The following is a 16,810-nucleotide window of genomic DNA, read 5'->3' as shown; positions in this document are numbered from 1 at the left end:
AGAGCTCAGCAAATCAATTTGGTCGACATAAAAAAAGGTCGACGAAATTTTTGAAAATTTTTTCAAAATCCAAAACCACCCCCCCCCCCCCCCTGGAGAAAATCTTAGATCCGCACCTGAGCTTGAGTGCACTAAAAAATTTGTCGACTTTTTTTGAGTTCGATCAAAATGATTTTCTTAGCACTCCCAAGACAGTATAAACACCCTACTTTGACCTTTTGGGCCGTTTTTGGGAACTTTTTAGAAACTTTTGACCAAAAAAATCGTGTTTTTTTTGGAGAGCGTTCCCTTTCAAAAGTAGTATATATTGGCGCCGAAGGTGCCGACGGAAAAAATTTAAGGATGGTCGTACCAAATGGATGTCATAAAAAATACCAAAGGGGGGACTTTTTGGTTGTTGAGGGGGTCGAATCCCTGAGGAAGGAACGTACGTCCCATCCCCCCCTAAATCCGCCCCTGGTTATAACCACCAGCCGATTTAGGGGTAAGGGTACCACGGATTTTTAATTTTTTCTATATGCGCCTGCATATACTATTCTAAAGAGGCGGATATATAGTAAATTTGAGGGAGAGGCGCGCTTAGAAAAAAGGCAATTTGTTGGTCAAAGTTTTCCAAAAAGTATCCAAAACGCCTTTTTTGCCCCTGTTTTTCTTGCGGCGCAAAAACTTTGGTCAAAATAAGGTCTTCATAGTGATTTGTGAGAGCTTGGAAAATCAATTTGGTCGACCCAAAAAAGGTCGATAAAATTGAAATTTCGATTTTTTATGAAAATCCAACCAAGAAACAATCCTAGATCTGATCTGGTTATAACAATGAATTAAAAAGTTAGGTTACTAAATGCAGCATAGTTAGAGCAGATTGAAGACTTTCCTTTAAAATAACTTAAGATCAAATTTCAGTCGGAGATGTGCTTTTTCAATTTTTTGACAATTATTTCGATGCAAAAACAGAAACAAAAGAGCAAAAATTTAATGTCCAATAAAGCAAAAATTTAATATCCAATGAAGTATTCAAGTTTTGTTCTGCAAACCTCTTCGCTATAGATCCGTACCTGGTTCGGATCTGCTAAGCAACCCCCCCCCCCCCCTACTTTGTTATGAAATCAAAAAATCCCTTATCAATTAAAAAAAGACAGCTCGTGTCAGAGCAAAGCCCTGAATGTTCTGACTACCCTTAAAAGCCTATCGGGCAGTGTTCGCTTTATAAAACTAAAATCTCAAAATTTTTTTAAAAAAAATACCCACAAACGCTATCTAAAGTAAAAAAGGATACATTTAGCATACTATGAAGTATTGAATAGGTCAAAAAGCATGCCATCAATTCAGTTCGAGACGATTGCTAAGACTGATTAAATCTCCGCTTACGCGTTAATAACACTAGGTATATCGCGTATTATTTGTCCCAAAATGGCCGAATTGCCCATTTTTAAACCACAACAACTGTAACCCGAAAATTGATCACAGATAAAAAAAGTTTTTAAAGGTTCAGTTCTGAACAGTGGCGTGCGCAGAAAATTTTTTAGGGGGGAATTCGAAAAAAATGAAATGTTTGTCGATTTTTTAGTTCTCCGAAAACCCTATAAGGACCCAATTTGTCAAAAATTTTCTGGGCCGCAGGGTAATTTTTGAAAATAAAAACAGGCTAAAAATGACGTTTTGACCACTTTTAAAATATATTTGATAATTGAGTTAAAAAAATGCGCGCGTTTCCCCGTCAAATTTACTTACATTGGTGCCAAAGGCGACTTTAGAAACTTTTGATGTTGGCCAGAAATTTTTTGATAATCTCGTAAAAATATTTCAAAACAAAAATACCTTATTTTACCCTTTGGAAAAATTTGGGAACTTGATTTAAGAAGGGAATTGCGGCCCCCCCTCGGCACGCTACTGCTTCAGGACAACAAATTTCCGTCAAAAACGGCTAGTTAAAAAATTTAAATTTGTTTGTATAAAAAACTACCCCGAGCACAAATATTCCGTCACTTTCTTCGAAAGTCGCAACAACAAGTATTTTTGTCGTTCAACCAAGGCTTTCTAGTTATTGAGAATTCTAACTTTCCTGCATTCTTATTGGATGCAGGAAAGTTAACCCATTGATGATCTCCCAATGAAGATATCGACTTCTTGAGATCAAATTTAAAATGATATTTAAGCTCCAATTTTTTAATAAAGTTCTGAGGGTTTGAAAATTGGCAATTTGGCTATGTTCTGGACTAAAATATGCGCGCGTTTTCATTTTGCCGAGAGCACAACGCAAATTATTAATGCTTGGAGAATTATCCCGCATGAACAAATCATTCGAAATTGAATTGGGGCTAGCTAATTGGATCGGTCGTATTAATTTCGTATGACTCAACATTTCACACTTTGATATTGTCCAATCTTTATAGGTTTTCAATTTTTTGTTTTCCCAAAAATTATTCGATATGAATTAAGAGACAGTCCGAGCACGCAGGGCTTTGTCATGATATACGAGCAGTCTTGTTTTAATAAACCATCTTCTTCAGAATCTCCTCACACTTTTAATAAATAGAATTGTGAAGTAGATCTCCGTTCTAAGTATACCTGTCGAACAGTACTCTGTTCCTCGTACTGTGTCCAGTATATGCCCTCTGGATCATTGCTGTAGTGCAACTCAAAGGATCCGAACGAGGAGTCTTTGTGGAATACCACTTTGGATATCTTGTAGCTCCTCAAGAGTGCCAGTTTGATGTACTGGCGCGACTGCCACTGACCTTGCCATGAATTTGAACGCCATCCTAAGAATACATTCAAAGCTTGTTTCAGAGCTTGTCAAGAAAAAAATTTAAAAATTTAAATGGAAGTGAAACCTAGCTTTTAGAGCTTTGCCTTGTTTTTTTATCGACTCAAGTCTCTAAATTTTCGAAAAGAACAAAGCTTACATTATTACAAAAAATAGGTATTCAGGATGAATATGAAAAATTATAACTAAGAGTTGAATTGACACGCACTCAAAAAGACAATATATTTTTTCGCTCGTTCGCCTCCACAAATTGCTCACATCGCGTTTCCAAGTACGATTAAGCTGACTAAATAATTTTAGTCAAATCATTTGGTTTTGTGTATCAATTTCTCAAGCATTTTTGTGTAAAAACCGTTTAAAATGGTAAGCCTATGAGCTGCGGAAGTTGAAAATGATTCAAATTATCTATGGAGTTTCATCTTACCCTGAGACAGTTGTGCACTGAGTCCTCTGTGGACCGAGTATTCCAACGGGTCCAGTTCTGAACTGGATGTGATCTGGCACTCCTGGAATAGAGTAGTATCCGATATGGGCACGCGGGATCCAGCACAACTGTCATCTAAACACACCACCAGATACATATCTTGAAGTGAAGTTATGCAGGCACTAACGAACCGGATAGTTTTCTCGGTAGCAAATAAGACATCAGACTTTTTTGATCATCTGTTAGAAAACTTAAAACTTTTGAAAAATATGGACGTTTTGTTTCACGCTAATTGACTATATTTTCCTAAAAAGACAAGTATTCCCTAGTTACCTTTCTAAGCAAGTCCATCGTTGGAACCAGACTTAGAGCCAAGCCTGGTCAGAAAAAAAAACATTTTCTAAGTCTTGCAGGTGTTGCCGTGGACTTCTTGGATTGGTCTAAGAGACCATTTCGACCCGGACTTGCGTGTGTTTTTTAGCGAAAGTTAAAATATGTGATGATGTCTGCTAACTGGTGACTAGGAATCTGGCCTCTGCTGATGTGCTCTTCTGCTGGTAAACCTGGTCAGCATCATCTTCATCCCCCTCTCTGGCATTCCTGGTGTAGTGGATGTCAACTGGACAGGTGGCGAAGTAGTCTCTGCTCTCCCTCACTGCCAAGGAAGCAGATGTGACCTCAATGTCAAATCGGAACTCAGTGTATTCGCTCGTGCCCAGTTTGTCCAACTGCAACACACAAAATCGATTGAAAAAGATAATCCAATCAATGGTAGCCGGTTTCTGTGCCGGTTTCTGTGCCGGTACAAAATGTTTCACCACAGTCAAATTTAAAGAAAAGAAAACTTTTTTTGCTGTCATATTTGCAAAAAAAATGAAATAAATGTTGTTGTTTTCTATAGAAATTGACAATAAAGCGGCGAGGAGAAGGGAAATTAAGGGAATTCGGTTTGGGGCAAATCTAGCGCTTGGAAAGAATCATTTTAAGCTAAAATAAAGCTTTTTCCAGATAATCTTTACAGTGAAGAGTTACGCTGAATGTAATCTAAGCCATGAATTTCTGATCCTCGCTTTCGTTGCACTAGCAGTACTGCGCATGCAGTAACCGTGATGCTGTTTATTTTATTGAATGTTATGTAATGTATTATATAATCAAGTCAAGGTCAATTGAGACCTAACCTTGCAGCCACGTACAGATGGCAGAGTTTCTGTTATGCAGAGCGTAACTCAGTAGTTATCTCTCGTAGATAAAAGACATTATCGCTAACGAACTTTAAATTCAACATTCAGTAAAATTCTCTCTACCAAGAACTCAGAGTTCCTTAGAGCTTCACATGGCGCAACCAGCAGAGTTCCTAACCCAGGACAATCGAACCGATATGGGATTACCAGTTTTTTGGACTTTGGACTGCAGCGAATTCAGAGCGGCTTGGCAAATTAATATTATGCTGGAACAAATTTTGACGGCGGTAACAGTTGTAGAAAATGTCAAAATGAATTACTACTCAAAGATCTAAAAAGATGTGGTGGAAGAACATGCAGTAGACAAGAATCACCGAGAACAGGAGAAGATGCAACTGCAATAGCAGCAAGAGAACGGCGAAACAGACTTGCGGAAGAAAAACACTTTCAAGAAAATGAGGAAAAACAAGCCAGAGGCCCGAAGGTTGGCAATTATGTCTACTATTTCGAGGTGCAAAAACGATTAGACTCGCGTCTTCTCCTGGCACTAGGAACAGAAGGAAAAAAGATTTATGCAAAAGAATCCGCATGTTGAAATATCGAAACTGGCATTCAAAAATATTATCGAAATGGTAAAATTCGCATTCCAAAAAGTGAAGAGTGTTACATACGAAAGAAGTAAATTAATCAGCAGAGCCCAACAATCAGGAGAAACGTTAGATGCGTTTCACGCGGCATTAACTGCACAAGCAGCCAGGTCAGAATTAGGAACGTTGGGGGGTCAACTGGTAAGAGATTTTTTCATTTCAAGAAAGAAAAATGCCAGTCTGCAAGATATATTAACGGTGGAGACACTGTCACCAGAAGTAATTAAAAGAGCAATACTCTTTGAATACAGTAACCAAACAAACTCAGAGTTGCAAAAGACTAACTCCTTGATTACTCCTTCCTCATCGCCACTAAACAACACAGCACAGAACAAACACATCACGGAAAAGCCACAAAAAGTAGCAGCAAGGAGCCCAAAAGCAAGCGCTCCAGGGTGGAAGTTGCGGAGGACAGTGGCGAAGAAGACGAAAAAAGCGAACAGATGCACTCACAAAGAAAAGTCGGATCGCCAGAAATAGGATCCTCCCAGGATAACCCAACGTAGGTCACATCGAAGGAGGCGAGTTCCGGAGAGGCTTGAATTTAGCCATGAAACGTGCAAAACTAAACAATGGGGGCAAGAGTCTCAAACTCCCGAAACACAGGAGCAAGTCGCATTGAAAGAGACAGCGAAAAAGGTGTTGGCACAAGAAGTAAGACGTAGCAAAGCTGCACAAGCAGCCCAAAAAAAAGCAATGGCACAGGATGAGGATACGACAGAGACGATGACTCGAGTACCCAAAGCGGTACCTCAAAACGAACAAACGGGAACAGGGAGAGGGGACCAGCAGTTCAACCCCCCAAAAAAACGAAAAAGAGTAAGAAAAAATTAAAGAGAATCGACTCAAAGTCGCGACCAGAGGACATCCCGGATATTTTCCAGACAACAACTTAGCCCAAGAAGAATGTGAGACGTTGGCAGACCAAGTTCTGCAGAGAGGAGTACAGAAGGTGGCAGCTGAGGTAGGTTTAAGGAGAAACTCAATTGAAAGAGGGGACGAGAAATTTGACCCGCCACCGGGATGCTCAGATGAATCAAGCCAGGAGGAGAGCAATGATCGAAGGAATGCACGCCCTACAAAGAACAAGGAACCATCACGATTCGGGGACCCAATCAAATACTCAGTGAAAGAAGTGTCCACAGACTCGGAGGTAAAGGAAACACACGGACGCCGTCTCAAAGAAACCCTGACGAATTATCCTATGAAATAAGTTAATTTTAAACACAGAGAGGACCGACCATATGACTCAAGGCTAACACTATTAGAACGGCACCTCTTCAGAAGGAAGTATGTTTACTGAACATTAGACCCAGACGTAGTCTTGAAACCAAGCTGGCAGATATAAATTGAGATGAATTAAGCGACCAGCTAAACGAACATAAACAGAAGCACAAACTGAGATTACAACTCCTATTACTACTTACTAAATTTTATCTATTATTGAAGCTAAAATTTTCCTGTGATCTGGGAAGTGTGGTACTGCGCATGCAGTAACCTTGATGCTATTTATATTATTAAATGTTAATTTAGGTACTAAATATTCATGTCAAGGTCAATTGAGACCTAACCTTGCAGGATGGCCGAGTTTTTGTTATGCAGAGCGTAACTCAGCAGTTATCTCTCAAAGATAAAAAGACATTATCGTCAACGAACTTTAGTTTCAATTTTTAGTAAAATTGTCTTTACCATTTTTCCCACTCAGCTCGAATTACAAATGAAATGGTTTGAATATGGTATATCAATCGACAACAACTGAAGTGATTTGTGGCTAATTTGAAATATTTGCTTTTTAAATGTTATCTCGAATTATTGATTACAAATTGGAAAAGTTTAGAAACTTAAATTTCGGTTAAAATATTTGAAGTGTGTACGAGCAAAAAAAAACGTGCAGTTGTTCAATTTTAAAGGTTTATTTTGCCGAAGAGTTCATGTATTTGCATGGCAGAGAGCGAAAATCGATAAAAAACAGGTGTTGTTTCGGAGCCATTTCATTGTTCTGAAAATTTAAAAGGTGTCCGTGTACAAAATAGACTAAGCTATCCCCTAGCTATTTTAAGGATAATAATTTAATCTTACGTCATTAGAAACGAAAAATTTATTTTTCCGAATCGATATTCTTGTTCTTTGCCAAAATATAGCAGCTAAACTTTGAGGCATCCAGATAGTTGAGGCCGAAAAAGCGCAAAAAAAGATTTTTGGTCGCGATTGAGGCTGATTTTTTTTTTCAGACTATCGCGATCCAAGCAGAGCGGCTCAATTTTCATGGAAAAAAAAGTCAGCAGTTTCAGCGCTCAAACACAAAAAGTCAACAAATTTTTGACCGAAGGAAAGGTGACAACTAATTTTTATCACAGTTAAGTGTCCACCACTGGCGCAACTTTTTGTATGATTTAGTAAATAAAATTTTGAATAAACTATTTCTCAGTTTGTCCGTTTTTTTTTTCAATTTTTTTAATTTAATTTTTGAACAGCACAATTTTTTTTTCAGTCAAAAACCAAACTTTTGTACCCTTGAATATCAATTGTTGCCAGATTTTTTTCATTTTTCTTATAAAAGGTCTGTGAGTATTGCCCATATTCTAGTGATTTTAAACCCAGTATTTGTGCCTAACTTCCAAAAAATGTATGTCAAACCAAATTTAGGAATTTTGCGACTATTTGTGCTCCACTGTTTGCAGTAATAGGGTCCCGAAGTTTGCAGTTTGCAACTCTACTGTGGACTTCTGATGCAATTATTGTAATTTTCTTGCAAGAAGTTGCACTTCTCTGAAATATATCTTAAAATGCTATAATTTTTTGCTTTTTTGAATGCAATTTCTCAAAAATCGTTTGTGTTTTTACGCGGTCGTCAGATTTCAAATTTATCTCATTTCGTGAGAGTAACACATTTCAGCAATCTCCAGTGCCCGTTTCTGCTGAACTTTTGTTATATACTAGGAAAAGTAGAAAAAAAAACTGTTTGAACGATTGAAAAAAAAAGAAACATTAGAATGCAAAATCTTATTTAATTATTGCGAAAGAGTGAAAATTTAACAAACTTCAAAACTAAATAAATGATTTCCGCGCGCATTTTTTTAGATTTACGCATTATTTTGCATTCCTATATCACAAAGGTTAGTTCCAAACATTTGCGAATCACTTCGATATATAAGAGATATTAAAATATATTAACTTTGATATATTAAGATTCTTCTTACGACTGTAAAACCTGCTAGATGTTTTGGATTTTTCAGAGCGAATGCGGAGCGAATTTCAAGTATTGGCCTTCAATTGCAAATCTTGACCCATTAAAAAAGAAAACGATTCAAGAAATGAAGAGAAAAGTACTAGGGAAAGGTCTTCTTAAAATTCAATTGTAACCTACGCACGACACATGACCGCAATAAATATGGGTTCAATTTTTCCCTCGAGCAGCTCCAAAATTTTTTATTGAAAGTAAATACCGTCCGCCGTCTGCCGATCTTATAATTTGCCATTATGCTAAGGTAAACTTCACTGTGCGCTTGAAGTTCCTCATTGAAAAAAGCGATAAGAATCATTAAGAACGAAAAATCAGCTTGGCTCAACAACAAAATAAGTAACTAAGTGGTAAGAAAAAACCAAAAAATTCAGATTGGCTTGAATCTGATAGATTTAGTTCGTTTTTTTGCCTCAATTGAAAAAATTGTTGAGACGTCGCATAATATATATAAAATTTTAATATTCTTGTTAAATCAATCTTCGTTGATTTTTTGTTCTCGTTGCGTAATGATTCTTATTGCTCTTTTCAATGAGGAGCTTCCAGCGCACAGTGAAGTTTACCTTAGCGTTATGGCAAATTATAAGGTCGGCAGACGGAAATTCTTTTTTTTGAAAATTTTGGAGCCGCACGAGGGAAAAATGTTCTCCGCGTTTATTGCGGTCATGTGTCGTGCGTAGGTTACAATAAAGTTTTAAGAAGATCTTTAAAATTTAACAGACAGGTGCGGGTTTAAGGGGGGCGGGAATGAGTCCGCTCTCATCCCCCTCAGGGATTTGACCACCTGCCGACCCAGAGGGTCCCCTATTTGTATTATTTTGAGCTAACAATTTTCGGCGACTGACCCTAAAATTTTGCTGAAGGCGCCTGCGGCGCCAATATATACTAACTTTGAGGGAGCGTGCGCCAAAAAAACGTCATGTTTTAGTCAATAGTTTCAAAAAAATGCTTAAAAACCTCATCTGTGGCCTGCTTTTTTTCCAGAAATTTGCTCAAAGTGGGGTCTTTCTAGTGATTTGGAAGAGCTCAGAAAAACAATTGGGTCGATCTTAAAAAAAGTGGTCGGCAAAACTTTCAAATTTTTTTTTAAAAATCCGACCCCCCTCCTCGAAAAAATCCTAGATCTGCCACCTTTATAAAAGCAGACAGTTGGACCTGACCAGTATAGGAGCTTCAAGCGAACAGTGAAGTTTACCTTAGCTTAATGGCAAATTATAAGGTCTACAGACGGTATTTCTTTTTTCAAAAATTTTGGAGCCGCAAAAAGGAAAAATTTTCTCCGCGTGTTTGCGGTCATTTGTCGTGCGTAGGTTACAATAAAGTTATAAGAAGACCTTTAAAATTTAACAGACAGGTGCGGGTTTAAGGAAGGCGGGAAGGAGTCCGCTCTCCTCCCCCTCAGGGATTCGAACACCTGCCGACCCATAGGGTCCCCTACTTGTATTATTTTGAGCTACCTATTTTTGGCGACTGACCCCAAAAGTTTTGCTGAAGGCGCCTGTGGCGCCAACATACATTAATTTTGAGTGAGCGCGCGCCAAAAAAACGCAATGTTTTGGTCAACCTTTTCCAAAAAGTGCTTAAAAATCCCTTTTGTGGCCTGCTTTTTTTCAGAGATTTGGTCAAAGTAGGGTCCTTATCGTGATTTGAGAGAGCTCAGAAAAACAATTGGGTCGATCTTAAAAAAAATGGTCGGCAAAACTTTCAAATTTTTTTTTTTATAAAACCGACCCCCCCCCTCCTCGAAAAAATCCTAGATCTGCCACCTTTACAAAAGCAGACAGTTGGACCTGACCAGTATAGGAGCTTCAAGCGCACAGTAAAGTTTTCCTTAGCGTTATGGCAAATTACAAGGTCGGCAGACGGTATTTCTTCTTTTTAAAAATTTTGGAGCCGCAAGAGGGAATCATTTTCTCCGCGTTTTTGCAGTCATGTGTCGTGCGTAGGTTACAATAAAGTTTTAAGAAGACCTTTAAAATTTAATAGACAGGTGCGGGTTTAAGGGGGGTTGGAAGGAGTCCGCTCTCCTCCCCCTCAGGGTTTCGACCACCTGCCGACCCAGAGGGTCCCCTATTTGTATTAATTTGAGCTAACCATTTTCGGCGACTGACCCTGAAATGTTGCTGAAGGCGCCTGCGGCGCAAATATACATAATTTTGAGGGAGCGCGCGCCAAAAAAAACGCAAAGTTTTGGTCAACCTTTTCCAAAAAATGCTTAAAAACCTCTTTTGTGGCCTGCTTTTTTTTCAGAAATTTGCTCAAAGTGGGGTTTTTCTAGTGATTTGAGAGAGCTCAGAAAAACAATTGGGTCGATCTTAAAAAAAAGTGGTCGGCAAAACTTTCAAATTTTTTTTCCAACCCCCTCGAAAAAACCCTAGATTTTCCTTTATAAAAGCAGACAGTTGGACTTGACCAGTATAGGAGCTTCAAGCGCACAGTGAAGTTTACCTTAGCGTTATGGCAAATTATGAGGTCGGCAGACGGTATTTCTTCTTTTTAAATTTTTTGTAGCCGCACGAGGGAAAAATTTTCTCCGCGTTTATTGCGTTTATGTGTCGTGCGTAGGTTACAATAAAGTTATAAGAAGACCTTTAAAATTTAACAGACAGGTGCGGGTTTAAGGAAGGCGGGAAGGAGTCCGCTCTCCTCCCCCTCAGGGATTCGAACACCTGCCGACCCATAGGGTCCCCTACTTGTATTATTTTGAGCTACCTATTTTTGGCGACTGACCCCAAAAGTTTTGCTGAAGGCGCCTGTGGCGCCAACATACATTAATTTTGAGTGAGCGCGCGCCAAAAAAACGCAATGTTTTGGTCAACCTTTTCCAAAAAGTGCTTAAAAATCCCTTTTGTGGCCTGCTTTTTTTCAGAGATTTGGTCAAAGTAGGGTCCTTATCGTGATTTGAGAGAGCTCAGAAAAACAATTGGGTCGATCTTAAAAAAAATGGTCGGCAAAACTTTCAAATTTTTTTTTTATAAAACCGACCCCCCCTCCTCGAAAAAATCCTAGATCTGCCACCTTTACAAAAGCAGACAGTTGGACCTGACCAGTATAGGAGCTTCAAGCGCACAGTAAAGTTTTCCTTAGCGTTATGGCAAATTACAAGGTCGGCAGACGGTATTTCTTCTTTTTAAAAATTTTGGAGCCGCAAGAGGGAATCATTTTCTCCGCGTTTTTGCAGTCATGTGTCGTGCGTAGGTTACAATAAAGTTATAAGAAGACCTTTAAAATTTAACAGACAGGTGCGGGTTTAAGGAAGGCGGGAAGGAGTCCGCTCTCCTCCCCCTCAGGGATTCGAACACCTGCCGACCCATAGGGTCCCCTACTTGTATTATTTTGAGCTACCTATTTTTGGCGACTGACCCCAAAAGTTTTGCTGAAGGCGCCTGTGGCGCCAACATACATTAATTTTGAGTGAGCGCGCGCCAAAAAAACGCAATGTTTTGGTCAACCTTTTCCAAAAAGTGCTTAAAAATCTCTTTTGTGGCCTGCTTTTTTTCAGAGATTTGGTCAAAGTAGGGTCTTTATCGTGATTTGAGAGAGCTCAAAAAAACAATTGGGTCGATCTTAAAAAAAATGGTCGGCAAAACTTTCAAATTTTTTTTTTATAAAACCGACCCCCCCTCCTCGAAAAAATCCTAGATCTGCCACCTTTACAAAAGCAGACAGTTGGACCTGACCAGTATAGGAGCTTCAAGCGCACAGTGAAGTTTTCCTTAGCGTTATGGCAAATTACAAGGTCGGCAGACGGTATTTCTTCTTTTAAAAAATTTTGGAGCCGCAAGAGGGAATCATTTTCTCCGCGTTTTTGCAGTCATGTGTCGTGCGTAGGTTACAATAAAATTTTAAGAAGACCTTTAAAATTTAATAGACAGGTGCGGGTTTAAGGGGGGTTGGAAGGAGTCCGCTCTCCTCCCCCTCAGGGATTCGACCACCTGCCGACCCAGAGGGTCCCCTATTTGTATTATTTTGAGCTACCCATTTTCGGCGACTGACCCCAAAAGTTTTGCTGAAGGCGCCTGTGGCGCCAACATACATTAATTTTGAGTGAGCACGCGCCAAAAAAACGCAATGTTTTGGTCAAAATTTTCCAAAAAATGCTTAAAAATCTCTTTTGTGGCCTGCTTTTTTTTCAGAAATTTGCGCAAAGTGGGGTCTTTCTAGTGATTTGAGAGAGCTCAGAAAAACAATCGGGTCGATCTTAAAAAAAGTGGTCGGCAAAACTTTCAAATTTTTTTTTTAAAATCCGACCCCCCTCCTCGAAAAAATCTTAGATCTGCCACCTTTATAAAAGCAGACAGTTGGACCTGACCAGTATAAGAGCTTCAAGCGAACAGTGAAGTTTACCTTAGCTTAATGGCAAATTATAAGGTCTGCAGACGGTATTTCTTTTTTCAAAAATTTTGGAGCCGCAAAAAGGAAAAATTTTCTCCGCGTGTTTGCTGTCATTTGTCGTGCGTAGGTTACAATAAAGTTATAAGAAGACCTTTAAAATTTAACAGACAGGTGCGGGTTTAAGGAAGGCGGGAAGGAGTCTGCTCTCCTCCGCCTCAGGGATTCGACCACCTGCCGACCCATAGGTTCCCCTACTTGTATTATTTTGAGCTACCCATTTTCGGCGACTGACCCCAAAAGTTTTGCTGAAGGCGCCTGTGGCGCCAACATACATTAATTTTGAGTGAGCACGCGCCAAAAAAACGCAATGTTTTGGTCAACCTTTTCCAAAAAGTGCTTAAAAATCCCTTTTGTGGCCTGCTTTTTTTCAGAGATTTGGTCAAAGTAGGGTCTTTATCGTGATTTGAGAGAGCTCAGAAAAACAATTGGGTCGATCTTAAAAAAAATGGTCGGCAAAACTTTCAAATTTTTTTTTTATAAAACCGACCCCCCCTCCTCGAAAAAATCCTAGATCTGCCACCTTTACAAAAGCAGACAGTTGGACCTGACCAGTATAGGAGCTTCAAGCGCACAGTGAAGTTTTCCTTAGCGTTATGGCAAATTACAAGGTCGGCAGACGGTATTTCTTCTTTTTAAAAATTTTGGAGCCGCAAGAGGGAATCATTTTCTCCGCGTTTTTGCAGTCATGTGTCGTGCGTAGGTTACAATAAAATTTTATGAAGATCTTTAAAATTTAATAGACAGGTGCGGGTTTAAGGGGGGTTGGAAGGAGTCCGCTCTCCACCCCCTCAGGGATTCGACCACCTGCCGACCCAGAGGGTCCCCTATTTGTATTATTTTGAGCTAACCATTTTCGGCGACTGACCCTGAAATGTTGCTGAAGGCGCCTGCGGCGCCAATATTTATTAATTTTGAGGGAGCGCGCGCCAAAAAAACGCAATGTTTTGGTCAAAATTTTCCAAAAAATGCTTAAAAACCTCTTTTGTGGCCTGCTTTTTTCAGAAATTTGGTCAAAATGGGGTCTTTATAGTGATTTGAGAGAGCTCAGAAAAACAATTGGGTCGATCTTAAAAAAAATGGTCGGCAAAAATTTCAAATTTTTTTTCCAACCCCCTCGAAAAAACCCTAGATTTTCCTTTATAAAAGCAGACAGTTGGACTTGACCAGTATAGGAGCTTCAAGCGCACAGTGAAGTTTACCTTAGCGTTATGGCAAATTATGAGGTCGGCAGACGGTATTTCTTCTTTCAAAAATTTTGGAGCCGCAAAAAGGAAAAATTTTCTCCGCGTGTTTGCTGTCATTTGTCGTGCGTAGGTTACAATAAAGTTATAAGAAGACCTTTAAAATTTAACAGACAGGTGCGGGTTTAAGGAAGGCGGGAAGGAGTCTGCTCTCCTCCGCCTCAGGGATTCGACCACCTGCCGACCCATAGGTTCCCCTACTTGTATTATTTTGAGCTACCCATTTTCGGCGACTGACCCCAAAAGTTTTGCTGAAGGCGCCTGTGGCGCCAACATACATTAATTTTGAGTGAGCACGCGCCAAAAAAACGCAATGTTTTGGTCAACCTTTTCCAAAAAGTGCTTAAAAATCCCTTTTGTGGCCTGCTTTTTTTCAGAGATTTGGTCAAAGTAGGGTCTTTATCGTGATTTGAGAGAGCTCAGAAAAACAATTGGGTCGATCTTAAAAAAAATGGTCGGCAAAACTTTCAAATTTTTTTTTTATAAAACCGACCCCCCCTCCTCGAAAAAATCCTAGATCTGCCACCTTTACAAAAGCAGACAGTTGGACCTGACCAGTATAGGAGCTTCAAGCGCACAGTGAAGTTTTCCTTAGCGTTATGGCAAATTACAAGGTCGGCAGACGGTATTTCTTCTTTTTAAAAATTTTGGAGCCGCAAGAGGGAATCATTTTCTCCGCGTTTTTGCAGTCATGTGTCGTGCGTAGGTTACAATAAAATTTTATGAAGATCTTTAAAATTTAATAGACAGGTGCGGGTTTAAGGGGGGTTGGAAGGAGTCCGCTCTCCACCCCCTCAGGGATTCGACCACCTGCCGACCCAGAGGGTCCCCTATTTGTATTATTTTGAGCTAACCATTTTCGGCGACTGACCCTGAAATGTTGCTGAAGGCGCCTGCGGCGCCAATATTTATTAATTTTGAGGGAGCGCGCGCCAAAAAAACGCAATGTTTTGGTCAAAATTTTCCAAAAAATGCTTAAAAACCTCTTTTGTGGCCTGCTTTTTTCAGAAATTTGGTCAAAATGGGGTCTTTATAGTGATTTGAGAGAGCTCAGAAAAACAATTGGGTCGATCTTAAAAAAAATGGTCGGCAAAAATTTCAAATTTTTTTTCCAACCCCCTCGAAAAAACCCTAGATTTTCCTTTATAAAAGCAGACAGTTGGACTTGACCAGTATAGGAGCTTCAAGCGCACAGTGAAGTTTACCTTAGCGTTATGGCAAATTATGAGGTCGGCAGACGGTATTTCTTCTTTTTAAATTTTTTGTAGCCGCACGAGGGAAAAATTTTCTCCGCGTTTATTGCGTTTATGTGTAGTGCGTAGGCTACAATAAAATTTTAAGAAGACCTTTAAATTTTAACAAACAGGTGCGGTTTAAGGGGGGCGGGAAGGAGTGCGCTCTCCTCCCCCTCAGGGACTCGATCACCTGCCGACCCAGAGGGTACCCTATTTGTATTATTTTGAGCTAACCATTTTCGGCGACTGACCCTAAATATTTGTTGAAGGCGCCTGCGGCGCCAATATATACTAACTTTGAGGGAGCGTGCGCCAAAAAAAAACGCCATGTTTTAGTCAATAGTTTCAAAAAAGTGCTTAAAAACCTCTTCTGTGGCCTGCTTTTTTTTCAGAAATTTGCTCAAAGTGGGGTCTTTCTAGTGATTTGAGAGAGCTCAGAAAAACAATTGGGTCGATCTTAAAAAAAGTGGTCGGCAAAACTTTCAAATTTTTTTTTTTAAATCCGAACCCCCTCCTCGAAAAAATCCTAGATGTGCCACCTTTATAAAAGCAGACAGTTGGACCTGACCAGTATAGGAGCTTCAAGCGCACAGTGAAGTTTTCCTTAGCTTAATGGCAAATTATAAGGTCTGCAGACGGTATTTCTTTTTTCAAAAATTTAGGAGCCGCAAAAAGGAAAAATTTTCTCCGCGTGTTTGCGGTCATTTGTCGTGCGTAGGTTACAATAAAGTTATAAGAAGACCTTTAAAATTTAACAGACAGGTGCGGGTTTAAGGAAGGCGGGAAGGAGTGCGCTCTCCTCCCCCTCAGGGATTCGACCACCTGCCGACCCATAGGTTCCCCTACTTGTATTATTTTGAGCTACCCATTTTCGGCGACTGACCCCAAAAGTTTTGCTGAAGGCGCCTGTGGCGCCAACATACATTAATTTTGAGTGAGCACGCGCCAAAAAAACGCAATGTTTTGGTCAACCTTTTCCAAAAAGTGCTTAAAAATCCCTTTTGTGGCCTGCTTTTTTTCAGAGATTTGGTCAAAGTAGGGTCTTTATCGTGATTTGAGAGAGCTCAGAAAAACAATTGGGTCGATCTTAAAAAAAATGGTCGGCAAAACTTTCAAATTTTTTTTTTATAAAACCGACCCCCCCTCCTCGAAAAAATCCTAGATCTGCCACCTTTACAAAAGCAGACAGTTGGACCTGACCAGTATAGGAGCTTCAAGCGCACAGTGAAGTTTTCCTTAGCGTTATGGCAAATTACAAGGTCGGCAGACGGTATTTCTTCTTTTTAAAAATTTTGGAGCCGCAAGAGGGAATCATTTTCTCCGCGTTTTTGCAGTCATGTGTCGTGCGTAGGTTACAATAAAATTTTATGAAGACCTTTAAAATTTAATAGACAGGTGCGGGTTTAAGGGGGGTTGGAAGGAGTCCGCTCTCCACCCCCTCAGGGATTCGACCACCTGCCGACCCAGAGGGTCCCCTATTTGTATTATTTTGAGCTAACCATTTTCGGCGACTGACCCTGAAATGTTGCTGAAGGCGCCTGCGGCGCCAATATATATTAATTTTGAGGGAGCGCGCGCCAAAAAAACGCAATGTTTTGGTCAAAATTTTCCAAAAAATGCTTAAAAACCTCTTTTGTGGCCTGCTTTTTTCAGAAATTTGGTCAAAATGGGGTCTTTATAGT

General features: G+C 39.8%; 1 protein-coding gene across 1 annotated transcript in view; it reads right to left on the bottom strand.

Moving 5' to 3' along the window:
• Positions 1-16,810, bottom strand: part of LOC134841338 (uncharacterized) — a gene marked incomplete at its 3' end in the record, with an annotated part of 60,560 nt that overhangs the window by 20,304 nt on the left and 23,446 nt on the right. Inside the window, 3 exon segments of the mRNA XM_063857260.1 lie at positions 2,566-2,759; positions 3,189-3,323; positions 3,703-3,916. Coding sequence (XP_063713330.1) covers positions 2,566-2,759; positions 3,189-3,323; positions 3,703-3,916 — 543 coding nt within the window.

This window comes from Symsagittifera roscoffensis, chromosome 3, assembly GCF_963678635.1.
Source record: "Symsagittifera roscoffensis chromosome 3, txSymRosc1.1, whole genome shotgun sequence".
Lineage (NCBI taxonomy): Eukaryota > Metazoa > Xenacoelomorpha > Acoela > Convolutidae > Symsagittifera > Symsagittifera roscoffensis.
Note: the sequence above shows the minus strand (reverse complement) of the source record. Positions and strands in the feature narration are given on the sequence as shown.